The 13,727-nt window shown below is 35.6% G+C and overlaps 2 protein-coding genes and 1 long non-coding RNA gene across 3 annotated transcripts; 2 read left to right on the forward strand and 1 right to left on the reverse strand.

Annotated features, from left to right (window-relative positions):
* Nucleotides 1-2,311: 2,311 nt before the first annotated feature.
* Nucleotides 2,312-3,922, forward strand: LOC141657263 (uncharacterized). Its single transcript, XR_012548702.1, has 3 exons — nucleotides 2,312-2,547; nucleotides 2,828-2,921; nucleotides 3,571-3,922. It is a non-coding gene; the product is annotated as an uncharacterized LOC141657263 (long non-coding RNA).
* A 2,072-nt stretch (nucleotides 3,923-5,994) lies between these two features.
* On the forward strand, nucleotides 5,995-8,184 carry LOC141657266 (psbP domain-containing protein 6, chloroplastic). Its single transcript, XM_074464430.1, has 3 exons — nucleotides 5,995-6,499; nucleotides 6,909-7,225; nucleotides 7,927-8,184. Exons 1-3 carry the CDS (start codon nucleotides 6,136-6,138, stop codon nucleotides 8,095-8,097), a joined length of 852 nt encoding a protein of 283 aa, XP_074320531.1. The 5' UTR covers nucleotides 5,995-6,135; the 3' UTR covers nucleotides 8,098-8,184.
* Nucleotides 8,185-8,313: 129 nt separating this feature from the next.
* On the reverse strand, nucleotides 8,314-13,106 carry LOC141657265 (bZIP transcription factor 17-like). The gene is made up of 2 exons (XM_074464429.1): nucleotides 11,258-13,106; nucleotides 8,314-9,024 (listed from the first exon to the last, which is right to left on the reverse strand). The coding sequence occupies exons 1-2, from the start codon at nucleotides 12,894-12,896 to the stop codon at nucleotides 8,579-8,581; spliced, it is 2,085 nt and encodes a 694-aa protein (XP_074320530.1). The 5' UTR covers nucleotides 12,897-13,106; the 3' UTR covers nucleotides 8,314-8,578.
* Between the last annotated feature and the right edge of the window lie 621 nt (nucleotides 13,107-13,727).

Here is a 13,727-nt window from a genome sequence, read left to right on the forward strand (position 1 = left end):
GGTCAAGCAAGTTCGGGTCATTTTCGGGTCTCGGATCAGCCTTTTCGGGTCGGGTCATTCGGGTCTGACCCATTTTGCCAGGTCTAGACCAAAGTACCATTAAAATAGACCACGTGTGCAGTTTAGACCAAATTCGAAACGAACACGAAAATAAAGTTTGAACGCATTCAATTAGAGTTACATCATAAACTTGCCAACTTAATCACGCACCCTTTGTTACGTGGATATGGACACCTCCAGTTTTAGTTCCCTTATTTCTGTCTCTCTGTACTAACTAAATATCTAAATCTTTTATTTTTCATGTCAAATACTACCTCTATTCAACTTATATCACCCCATTTTAATATAATACCCCTCACATATAATAGAGAAATGGGGTGATAATTGTTAAATGGAGGGAGTATACTGTAATAATCTAAAATATCTCAGGATATTTTCTCTAATAATATTTCTCTAACACACTTGTTAATTGTTATCGTTATGTTGGACAATTTATCGACAATAAAGAAACAAAGTATCTTCCTTTACCATGTATATTACCATATTCGACCATTCGTGACCACAAAAACCAAATAGATTTAGTCCGGTAGTTATTCACTGCATTTTTTAACTATTTCGTTAAGGGTTTGATCCTGCCTATAAAAATGACGTAAATTTTTTGATCAGCCGTTGACCTTTTCATGAGAACACCCCTAAGTTCGGATGAGGGGATTGTAAATTGTCGTTAATGGTAACATATACGGTTTAAAAAAACAAAATTCGTGACCACAAAGAGGGAGAGTGCCAGAGTGGAGTGATTATGATAGGGCGATTTAATTATGCGAGGTACGAAAACTTGTTTGTAATCAAATCATTAGTGACTACTGTTACTAGATAACCACACAATTGTGTCTACGATAACTCATACTCCGTATAATTCTTACTTCCTCGTCGTTCCACAAAATTTGGCCGACGTATATTCAATATTGAAATGGGTTTGACTACTATTCTTGAGGAGACAAAACAAAACAGAGTAAAAGTCGAAGTGTGGTGGATCGGATTATGTATGTGTGCTAAATTATTTCCGGTTAGGTTTGGGTGCAATCGAGCTGAGTCGATATCAAGCTCAGCAAAGTTTGAGATTGTCTCATATATAGAAAATCAAACCGATATTGAGCTCGAGTTCTTAAAATCAGTGTTCGATCTCGGCTTGGGCCTAAGCAAGATTAAAATATAAAAGTTAAGTGTGCGTAACTACATCATGACTTTTGAAAATATCAAATGATACTAAAGTTATGGATTTCATATTTGAATAACAATTACAAACATCTACTAAAGTTAAGCGTGCGTAAGTACATCATGACTTTTGAAATTTGGGCCTAAGCAAGATTAAAACATAAAAGAGTTATGTAAGATATGTTAAAGCTGGAAAACAGAGCAAATATGTGACTCTGAGCGTATGTAGTTTTTGACAAAAAATAAAGAAAGCAAAGGAAGTTGAAAATAAAAAAAATAATAACAAGATAGTTTTTGACCAAAAAATCCTAAATTTAATTTAAAAATATCAAACGATAATTAGGAAATAAAAACGAGCTCAAATGAGCTTTTGTTCTTAAGCTTTGTTGAGCTCGCAATCGATTCAATTTTTTGTCAAGCTTGGCTAGAGCTAGACTCAAGCTATGTCAAACCTAGTTAAACTCGTTCTTTGACTGAACCAATTTCAAAGTCTTTATCAAGAAACCATTACTATTTTTTACATTGTCTGCCGTAACAATATAAGAAAATAAGAATATCTACAACTTCTAAAATGCATACGAGTCATGTAAATAATTGTGTAGTTCATGCGTTAGCTTATGTTGTGCCTAGAGTAGATGGTAAAGTCTTGTGTCAGATGGGTTACCAACTTACCCACCGTCTGCAAACTCTGTTGTTTTGTTCGATTTATCTTTAATGAAGTAATGCCCTTCGGGACTTTTTCTCTTAAAAAAACACTCCATCCGTTCTGGTCATTTGTTGTCCTTTGGTTTTAGCACAAAGACCAAGGAAAGAGGAGATGGTCAATAACTAAATGACATGTGAACCAAATTGAGGGTGAATAATCAAATTGTTCATCAAAATGCATTCTTAAAATAAAAATAATAACAATTGACTGAGACATCTAAAATAAAAAAGAACAACAAATGACCGAAACAAAGAGGGAGTACTAATTACACAAGATTTTATCTTCAATAATATCCTAATCGACCTCAAGCTAATAGCCGTGTGAAGGAAAAACGTGGCATAAAAAAATGGACTTTCCACGGCTAAGTAACGGAACTTTCCTAAGTTCCTTGTAAACTTAACTAACTTGTCACCAATTCTTCGTCTATATAAACATCAATCCTCCTTGTATTCTCTTTCAAACTACAAGTCTTTATTAAACTTATCTCATCTCATTTAACACTTTACAAAAACAAACAAGTTTCTTTTACACAAACTACTTACTTACTTTCAACATTATGGCCAAGACTCAGACCATCCAACAACAACAACAACAACAACAAAACATGGACAACGCCCCTCCTGCTGGTATGTTACTTATATCGATCACAAATTCTTGTCGAAGACAATCTCATACCGTAATTTAGTGTGAGATTGTACGCTTAGCGTAGTTTAATGTGTCGTAGTTGTTTCTCTTGTGTTTTAACCTATGATTGAACGTATTAACTAAAAATGGGTTAAATATCAACCGTATCGGTAAAATATTGGAATAGTATGATGTATTTAACTTTTAGAAATTGAGACGAGTTTAATTTATTCGATTATTTGGGAATTAATTTAATTTTAATTTTGGTTTGATGCTATTTAGGCTACCCAACTCTTGTAACTCCTGAGGGAAAGATAAAGAAGAAGGGATTGTTCCGTACCAAGCAAAAGGGTGAAAAGGGTTTCATTGAAGGATGGTATGTTATTTCTCATCATCTCTTAATTTTCCTACTCTTCAACTATGTCGATCCCCACATATACTCTATAAAACGGTCTTACGACATAACTGACCCAAGTATGTCGATCACGATTTTTGGATAGATAGATCTGTTTTTGTATAAAGCCGCCTTAAAAGAGACTAACATGCGATGTGTGCTACTCCGTATTTTTAGCGGAGTTGGTAGAGTTGATATATTTTTAAGTATGCTTGTAAATACACAAATACATCTGGGAAAATTAACTTTATTACCGTCTTAAGGAAAACTTATGACGCAAAATGAATACAACTCTCCGATTTAATCATATTTTAGAAAATCTAACCACATCAATTAATTTGTAAAAAAAAGAAGCATGTGACTTGGCAAATTTTTTATATAAAACTGTTTTACATAAGCATTATTGTAAAATTAAGTGATTATTTACCTTAAAACCCAACCAAAATAACTTCTATCAATCACCAATTTCCATAATAAAAACATTAAGGTCTTTCGTTATATAGTTTTACAATGTCATATGGTAAAAAACCGTTTTATACGAGACTTACACTTTTAAAGTCCAAAACGAGTTAATTATTTTTCTTGTTTGGTACAGAAATAATAAGTGTGTTTAATTTGACAATAATTGCAGTTTGGCAGCATTATGCTGTTGTTTCATCTGTGAAGAGTGCTGTTGCTAGATTGATTCTTTGGCTTGATCATCATCATCACAAGTTCTCAACGTCACTACTCGTGACCATGTTGTTATCTTTTTCATTATTTGTCGAGTTTCACATTTTTTATTGTCAAAAAAAATTAATTACTACGTATGTAATTATGGACACATCGTCGTATCATTTATATTTCTTGTGCGTTTGATTTTCACCTTGTAGTGATTTATCAATTTTACCTTATGTTTTCCTCATGTAAAGAAATTTTTTTCTCTGGGAGTTCAAAATTTGTGTATGTAGATATAAAATAAATATTTGTGTTCAGTTATCGACTTATCGTACTCTATATGTGCTTTTTTTTTAATAGTCATTTAATTAGCATGTTGAAATCGTTCTCTACACCCTTTTTCAAAGAAAAATGAGTGGGAAGACAATTATGATACATGGGTGTAGGAAAAAAAATGAGCAGTTATTTTTACTTGTGACGAAAAAGAACGTGTACATCTTAGAAACACTTTCTCTTTTTTACATTATTTTAACTGCTTTGATACGTCACAACTTTCTCACAAGAGTTTGTGAAAAATGAGTAGCACTTGGAAGATATTGGTTGATGCAAAAGTGGACCTTGTTAAGGCCAAACATTTCAACAAAGCTACCCACAACCACAAACAAAATGATGCATATATCACCATCAACCTTATGCTATTAATTTGAAGTGGTTGGAGCACCACTACTTCTTCCATATTAAAAAGGAAATGGTGATGGGGTGGTTGATACTCCCTTTTCATGTATGTGTGTGTCATGAATCTAAGCAAGGTCGATCTTATCAGTTAAATATCAACAAACTACAAATTACAAATTACAATTCTTACCAGTCAAATACTCCTCTCAGTTTGTTAATTACATAAATATAACGTCTTGACTAACACATCATGTATATATGAGCCAAGTTTAGTCTTTCCACATCGACATAGGAGCATAGCAGTGAGTAAAGACCCTTTCTATTTTCTTAAAAGAAATGGTGGTTCATTATCTTTTTAAAGATTCAGATTTAATTCTGAACTGATCAGATAGTGTACTTTCAAAAAAAGAAAAGGATTAATAGGTATAAGATGGAAATATATAATATAATACCCCATGTGAAAAGAAATGGAGATCCTCATTCATAGAAGACTATAACAATGAAAACTTATAATTTGTGGTAAAAAAGGAAAAATTATTACAGAATGAAAAATTATACTTTCTCCGTTCTGGTCAATTGTTGTCCTTTTATTTTGGCACAAAGATCAAGAAAAGGGGAGGGGGCCAATTATTAGATGACATGTGAACCAAATTAAATGTTAAAGATCAAATTGCTCATCAAATACAATTCTAAAACAGAAAGAACAATTGATTGAGATACCCAAAAATGAATTAGGACAACAAATGACCAGAATAGAGGGAGTATATTTATTCTCGATGTTTTGGATCCGTTATTTCAAAAATGAGTGTCCCATTATTTAGAACCATAGTCAAATTCAGGTGTTACTCGACTTACCATCTAGCAAGGATACAAATGAAGAGGTTAAGAAAGACCACCGGGAAGAGAATTGCTAATTTCTTGTCCAAAAAATCCATTTTTATCTTAGGTCTTGTTTGGTTGCCCATCCAATTTATGAGAATTTTAAAATCTCATTAATTTTGATTTTTAGAGGTTGTTTGGTGGTTACCTTATTTTTTGTGAAATGGGGGAGTTTCAGTCTTCAAGGAGTTTCCAACTCCTACATAATTGGGGAATTTAACTACCGACCCCTCTTATGGTCATTGGAAACTCCTAGGAGAATAAAACTCCAACATTGCATTGCAAATTGGATTTCTCTAATTCATGTGAATTTTAATGTAGGAATTAAACTTCTGTGCATTGCAAATTAACACATGAATTTGATTTCCGTATGAACCAAACGAGGCCTTAGTGGGTGTATCAGTCGTTTGTTTTTGGATGAGCAATTGGATTATTCACATCATTTTGATTCACTTGTCGTTTAACTATAATAAGTGCAATTGATCGCCTCTGCTCTTATTGATCTTAATGTACCGATTACAAAAAAAAAGGAGTATAATTTTCTCTATTATCCACGATCCATTAAACTGTAATTTCTGGCTCCGGCATTGAACCATGACTTCGAGGCCATTTTCTCTCCATTTCCTCAAAAGAAATGGAGAGGCAAGTACTTATTAATGGCCCGGATCGCCTATTGACAACATCTAACGGTTCTAAATTTACACATAAAAATAAAGGAAAATGAGATTGAAAGAGGAAATTATTATTTAAGGAGATTGTAAAAGGAAATGGAGAGAAAGAAAATGGAGAGGATCCATTTCCCATGACTTCCTCCCTATACTCCATTCAAAGTAGGGCATGACATGAAATCCAAAATGCCACTTCACACCTTGATGGATCAAGTTGAACCTCTCATATCCAAATCTCAAACATTCAAACCTCATCCAAAATCCTCATATTTTATCCTCCTCAAAACTCAAACAACTCATAACTAACTAACTCAAACATGGCCATTGCATCACTAACTCAATTACCCTTAACTCAATCCACAACCTCTTCATCAACCTCCATTAAATCCAACTACAACAACCTTAAACAAATCTCCTCTCATTTCCAACCCAAAATTTCTTCAAAAAACACATTCTTACAACTACAAAAACAAAGTCTTACAAGTCTTAAACAAGAAGGAAGGTTAAGAAGAGATATATTAAGAGGAATTGCATTATTTCCTCTTATAGAAATAGGTGTAGTTATCCCTCCTTCCATTGCTAAGGAAGTTGAAGTTGGCTCATATCTTCCTCCTTCCTCTTTTGATCCTTCTTTTGTTCTTTTCCAAGCTTCTTCTAAGGACACCCCCGCCCTTCGTGCAGGTCAGTTTCGTAATCCTTCGTGCATGCAAAATCTTGAATATATACGAAATGTTCTGAAATATTATATGGTTTTGAACATGTTGGTTGTTGTAACAATTCCGTGTTTTATATTTATGGAAAATGAATTAGCGTTACCTTATTGTACACTCGGTCATCAACTGGGTGAGAACGGACTAGCTATCTCATTCATCAGATTCTTTACATTTGCTTCTGATGCAGATTTTTAGGGCCTTACGCCCTTACATACATGTGATTTTAAAGGTATTTATGTCGTGTTAACCATACATTTAAACCTAAAGAAGGAAGCATAAAGAATGTGCTGAACATACGGAAAAAGGAAAATGTAAAGAATCTCGTGAATGATGAGAGGGAGTAACATCTGAATAGGTTGTTAGTAATGGTATTGCAGGAAATGTAGCACCATATCAGTTTGTGTTGCCACCAACATGGAAGCAACAGAGGATAGCCAACATACTGTCAGGAAATTACTGTCAACCAAAGTGTGCAGAGCCATGGATTGAGGTTAAATTTGAAGATGAAAAGCAGGGTAAAATCCAGGTTGTGGCTTCCCCTCTCATTCGCCTTACTAACAAGCCTAATGCTACAATTGAAGATATTGGAACTCCTGAAAAACTCATTGCTTCCCTTGGCCCTTTCGTCACCGGAAACACCCTTGACCCTGATGAATTGGTCCAAACTACTATCGAAAAGATCGGTGACCAGACGGTAAGATTTCTAAAGATTCTTTTTTTTGTTTAGTTTTACAGGTATAAATTATACAAGTAATACTAAAGGATCGAACCTAATTCATGAATATTACACCTCATTGACTTTACCGGCTAAACTAACTTGTACTCGGTGAAATCCAAGTTCTTGTAACATTTGCACCCGAAAAGTTCTGAACTCCAATAATCCGACACAATTCAAAATGACCGATGATTTATTCTCGACCCAAATGATCCATCAGTCAGATCTTGTGGCCTAAACCTATATACAATGCCTGATATTATATCTATTGTCTGTCAGAAAGATGTGCTTTACACCTAGTAAAAATTACTAGTAAGTTTCTGCACAAATTCTTATTTCAGACCGCAAGATCCGTCTGAAATAATAAGACGGGTCATTTCCTCTCACAAAATATCCATTTAGGAAGTGAGTGGGAAAGCACATGGGGTGTCCCACCACCCATGTGATTTCCACTTGTGAGAGGTCTTATTGTTTCAGACGTATCTTGCGGTCTGAAGCAAGACGGACTGAAGTTTCTGAAATAATGCATACCATGAAAGCATGAATGAAGAAGACCGATATGCATCATGTATCTGAAATTAACCCTATTCAAGCTTTACACAAATGACCTGTTTGCCAAGTCTCGTCTGATTTAGAAGGCTATGTGATAAGTTGGTTAACCTTATTGTTGGATGTAACAGTACTACAAATATGAGTTGGAGACACCATATGCTCAGACGGGAACACACAATCTAGCAAAAGCAACAGCAAAAGGGAATACAGTTATATTATTTGTGGCCAGTGCAAATGACAAACAATGGCCGACTGCTAAGAAAACCCTGCAGACAATACTTGATTCTTTCCAAGTTTAGGGTAGTATACTGTATTTGCTAAATACGGAGTACAACATTATATACCTGTCTTTTTTGTATACTGAGCTACTGTGATTCGGCTGTAAATGTAGGACGCCAGTGTGTCAGAGATCATGTATTTTACACATTTATTATGCAAAAAAAGAATCATGTTTGGGAAAAAAGTGTCAAAGAATCATCCCTATATATTCTACATCATAAACGATACTCATGAACTTCAATATAAGTTTCATAACTTTCTGCAAGTTACTTTTATTTTTGTAAAATCGAAAGACTCAAGTCAAAGAGTTACAGTAAAAGGCCGTTTCAACATGAAAACAACTCGGTTTACAAGAGAGAAACCAGCTAAGTAAAGATGTCACTGTAAGGTTTATAGTCTACAACTCTACATTAATTTACTAGTAATACTGCAATACTGTACAAAACTATGGTGGAGAAAGCAGACTATAGTTCCATCACTGTTTTCTTCATTCTTAACCTTTCATGTCGTTAGCAGATTAGAGCTTGATCCCATAAATGGAAGCATGCATGAATAAGTTACATACTTCACACTATCGATAAGCACAACAACAAAGATTCTAGATAGAGTCTTTGGTCCCATTATGCCTTCACCATCACCATCGCCGACTTCTCGGGGATCAACAAGAACTGAGACAACCACTGAAGAATGGGATTTATTGCTCTGGAGTCCATCACTCTGTTCATGTAGTCCCATGTAATCTTCAGTAGTGTTGAGTGTAGGATCAAATGGGGGAATAGTGTGTTCATGGAGGATCCTTCTATTCTTTGTTTTGTTGGGACGGGTAGAATTTAGACCGTCTTCGGAAGTCATGTTAGCTACTGATGTAGCTGGAACAATTGATCCAGGAGTTGGTGAGATATCAAACTGGAACACTTCCGTGCACATGCCGGAACTCAACATAGGCCCTGAAGAGAAAAGGTACCAATGAATAAATGATCATAGAATGAGGTGGATGAATATGAATGTGATCCTCGATTAAGCATGCAATTTTAGCCTTTCAGGCAAGCATTATCAGAGAGGCTTTGTACAAGACCATGAAACATGATGTATATATATGAACTCCCAAAAAATATCAATAATACTGTAAAGATGTCAGTGAATCAAAAAGAGAGGTTGGGTGGAGATAAACAATGGGGATGCTTGCTAGTTCATCTCAATAGTGTGAAAAAAAATCACTTCAGAACATATCTCGGTAGACGCATCACACAGAAAAGGTAGAGGTCCACCAGTCTAATTCCAATTACCTCGCTTTTACAGTCTAATTCCAATTACCTCGCTTTTACATACATTACACTGAGAACACAACCCAGCAACAATAACAAATGTGACTTCAATAAATGGTCAAGAAAAAAAAAACGATTTTGTCCAGTGGCTCCCCGCTCCATTCAGGATAATTAATTTTTTTTAAGCTTGCAGCATGTAAAATAATCCCCTTGAATTAGCAAAGAAACATGTTCTTAAATTAACGAAAATCCACAAGCTAATAATCCTCAATACTCCTTTATGCCATCTTGGCTACGATTCTAGGAACGAAATTGGTGATAGAATGAAGGAAAGGAACATGAAGCTTAATCACATTTCAAAAGTCCACTTCTCCCCATCCTTAGAATCCCATTTCCTCTCCTCCGAATCCGTCCAACCCAATTTACTAACCAAACAAAGAATTTTGTCCTCCTCCACAACCCTCTGAAAAGTGAAAAAAATAGGTATACATCTTGTTTGGAAAAAAACAATTAAATCCAGCCAACAGCTGTGGCGGACGGAAGATTTTTCAACTTGGGTGGAGCACATTTTTTTCTTTCCAATGATTTCGAGGGGACAATTAATAAATTTTACAAGTCAATTGTACAAAAAATAAAAGCTTTTTTCTATGTGGTACCCTCCTGATTTTTTGAATTCTACATGGTACACCTCGTTTTAAAAAAAAAAACATTAGCGTACCCCTAAACTTAATGAAAATTTCTTAAAATACCTAGAGGCTAGAGCGCTCTAACTCGTCTCTTTTAAATGTTTAGTTTATTCGCTTTCTATTGCCTTTTTGACAATAATTTGTCGAATCATTTGCATAAATATCGTTCTCTCAATGATAAAACATATTTTTTTTTTACAAAATTTAACTGTTTAAAATCTCAAATTTTAGTAGTTTGAGTATTTTAAGAAGCATTTACCTAGAGGCTAGAGCGCTCTAACTCGTCTCTTTTAAATGTTTAGTTTATTCGCTTTCTATTGCTTTTTTGACAATAATTTGTCGAATCATTTGCAGAAATATCGTTTACTCAATGATAAAAACATATTTTTTTTACAAAATTTAACTGTTTAAAATCTCAAATTTTAGTAGTTTGAGTATTTTAAGAAGCATTTACCAAGCTTAGCAGTACCAGTTCTGTTTGTAAAAAAAACGAACAGTACCATCATAGCACGTATAATTCAAAACAACACGAGGGTACCTTGTAAAAAAAACCCGAATAAATAAATATTCCCTCCATTTTACTCAATTCACCCTATTTAGCTTTTGTTGTGAGGGAGAATGATCAAATGAAGCTAATTGAGTGAAATGGAGGGAGTATAAGCTAGAGTATCATTTCTTCAAATGATTTGGACAAACTAGTTTATTACTTAAATTCCCAAAACTAAGGAAACAAAAATTTAGTAATATGTTTACCACATAGATCGAACCCAAAAACATCTTACCCTAAAACTCGCTGAATGCCGTTGAATTACGATCGTTACTGTGGACTAAATAACTTTTTGCGCAATGAGCCCAAGACAGAAGGTAAGAATATATGCTAGCTAGTAAAAAGCTTTCCCAGGGGTTCGAACTCACGCCACCCTGAGACAATACTAGTTGCTCATTGCCACGAAACTAACATTTCAGTGAATTATTCATGGGATAAAAATTATTCGTCTATGTTTTGGTGGTGGTGGGAATGTTCCCCCTCTAATCAGCTAATCGCGAACAGAGATATGGTTATGAGTAAAACAAACCATCATATCAATATTCCAACTTTTCCGCATCAAATACCTAATACTCTAGTAGGCATGTATGATTAATAAATGAAGCATATGACCACATATGGATATATGATAAACGCGACTTAAGAAGCGGGGAAGACAAAATAATATAGTGCAAAACAATACCTGCAAGGCCTTCACGGAACCACTGTTGTAGCTTGCCATCTGAACCAACTGGAGTAAAATCAGTAGAACCGGACGGAAGAGCCCTTTGCCTTCCATTCTGATTTCTGTCAAGGTGAGGGTACCTCCAATCATTACTTCCGGGTCCAGGAGTAGGATATGGTGGGTAACTCCCATGAATAGCTAAACTGGTCTCCTCGCTAGTCGTTGGTCCCACTGCCATATTAGAAGTCATTGCTTTCTCACTTGCAAGCACAGAATGAATGATCAAATTCCCATCAATTTTGACCAACTTATCATTCCTTGGAACATATAATGACGCAACAAGAGGCTCACTAGTGTTCCCCCCTTTTGAACTATTTAACTCCTGAACAACTCTCCCATGACCAAACCTCCCATCCCCATGCGGCAGCCTGTCCACATGCTTATCAACCATAAACACTGATCCCTTCTGAACCCCACCATACCTAACATTAACCATCGGCACAAGCCCTCCAAACAACAACATAAAGAACAACAGCCCAAGCAAACTCACGCTGGCGACCTTCTTCGTCTTCCTTTCAGACGATTTTTTGACCTTAGGAGCCGGAGTAGGCTGCTGAGGCTTCCACCTAGGTATCGGAACCAAAGGAACACTTGAGCCATGAGGCTTGACCATATAAGCAGGAGGGTACCCCATCCAAGGGTAAGGCATTGGCGCCATAGGATATGTGGGTGGCCCCACCCCTCCAGCAGCCAACTGCTGCCTCAACGTAGCATTCTCCGCCATAAAATATGAAATCTTGCCGTTCAAATCTGTGATAGTCGAGACCATAGACTTAACCTTCTCCTCCAACTCCTCAACGTACTGTTTTTTCCTCTGCCTCGAAAGATGTGCGCTCTCCCTATTCCTAATCAACCTCGCCTTCTTCTTTTCATCCTCATCACCCCCTCCCTCCAAATTATCATCACTCGAAAGCACAGTCGCATTCACATTCGAGTTCGACCTCCTATACTTACTACTCCTAGTTTCGGCAGCACGATCTTTCTCAATTCCTTTCTTCCGTTTCGACTTCGACACACATTTACTACTACTATCATTGCTGTTATCATTCCTATAGCTCTGATTACTGGTTTTCCCTTCTTCAATCTCAGTCATTTGCCGGCTTAAATCCGAATTAATCGCATTATCATTACTATTATTATTAATCAACAAATGCGACGAAGAAACATCAGGATCACAAGAATTACCTGAATAAACACCTGAATTACTCTTTGAACATCCCACGTTCGAACCCGCTGAAGAATTCGGATCCGGATTCGCCTCCATAGACGGTGAATCATAAACCCTTACGTCATCCAATGTCTGATTATTCCCCAAATTGCAGAAATTAGGGTTCGCCGGATCTTCCGAAACGTCATAACTAATCGGGTCGGAATTAGGTTCAGGTTGTTGGAGGAGGTTGTCGGCGAAGGAGAGATCGTCAAAAGAGAGGTCAAAGTCAACATCAAAGGGGAAATCGTCAACCCCGAAATCAACAGTGACGTCATCGAGTTCAGGAAAAAGGGGGAAACCGTCGTCAAGGGGAGGTGTAGGTAATCCAACAGCGTCGTTTTGGAATTGTTGGTGGTGGTGATGGTCGAACGCAATTGGATCTTCCATTAGAAGGAGAAATTTGGGGAATAGTTAATTGAAAGTAGAAGAATTGATTGAATTGGGATGGAATTTGATTTAGGGTTACAGTATGATTTTGCGGGAGATTGGAAGTTTGGAACCAACACCAAGGAATGAAGGAAAGGAGTTTCGAGAAACAATTGAAGTAGCACGTTGGGATTATCAATTACGGTATTCACTTGAATCAGTTTCAGCCTTGGGGAAACAATTGACTCTATGTCCGTTTTAGAGAAAAAAACCCGAGTCAAATATAATATATGAGTTAAGAAATCGCAAATTTTAGTTCATTTTTATTTATGTGGGATAATGTTTGACCAATTTTATATTTAAAATGGATTAAACCATTTTGTGTTTGAAGTAGACCTGTCAAACAGGTCGGGCGGGTCGGGTCGGGTCAGATACGGGTCACGGGTCGGGTTAGAGTCAGAATACGGGTCAAGAAATAATTTTTAAAGTCTTTTTTAAACGATTTTTTTAATTTAAAAAATATTTTTTAAAAAGTAAAATATATTTAAAATTATTATTTTAATCATATTCATCATATACAATAATTATATTGATATAATTATTAAAATAAATTTTTTTAATAATTATTTTATTATTAAATATTATAAAAGTTATATAAAATTGACTTTTTAGTTGAATTTTTAATTTTATGTAATAAAAAATAATTTTTTAACTATATTTTCAAATATAATATATAAATATCAATATTTTTAATAAAATTCATGATTTTCCCTTCCGTTCGGGCCGGGTCTCGACCCTAAAATAACGGTCATTTCGGGTTCGGGTCAAACGGGTTGCGGGTCGAAAAAACCG

The sequence above is a fragment of the Silene latifolia genome, chromosome 5 (genome assembly GCF_048544455.1).
Source record: "Silene latifolia isolate original U9 population chromosome 5, ASM4854445v1, whole genome shotgun sequence".
Classification (NCBI taxonomy): domain Eukaryota; kingdom Viridiplantae; phylum Streptophyta; class Magnoliopsida; order Caryophyllales; family Caryophyllaceae; genus Silene; species Silene latifolia.

What these genes read in the sequence shown, in the direction of transcription:
- LOC141657266 (XM_074464430.1), top strand. Translation starts at nt 6,136, where the DNA reads ATGGCCATTGCATCACTAACTCAATTACCCTTAACTCAATCCACAACC. An exon ending in CACCCCCGCCCTTCGTGCAG is followed by an intron (nt 6,500 to 6,908) that starts GTCAGTTTCGTA and finishes ATGGTATTGCAG; the next exon opens with GAAATGTAGCACCATATCAG. An exon ending in AAAAGATCGGTGACCAGACG is followed by an intron (nt 7,226 to 7,926) that starts GTAAGATTTCTA and finishes TGGATGTAACAG; the next exon opens with TACTACAAATATGAGTTGGA.
- LOC141657265 (XM_074464429.1), bottom strand. Translation starts at nt 12,896, where the DNA reads ATGGAAGATCCAATTGCGTTCGACCATCACCACCACCAACAATTCCAA. An exon ending in GTTCCGTGAAGGCCTTGCAG is followed by an intron (nt 9,025 to 11,257) that starts GTATTGTTTTGC and finishes TTTTCTCTTCAG; the next exon opens with GGCCTATGTTGAGTTCCGGC.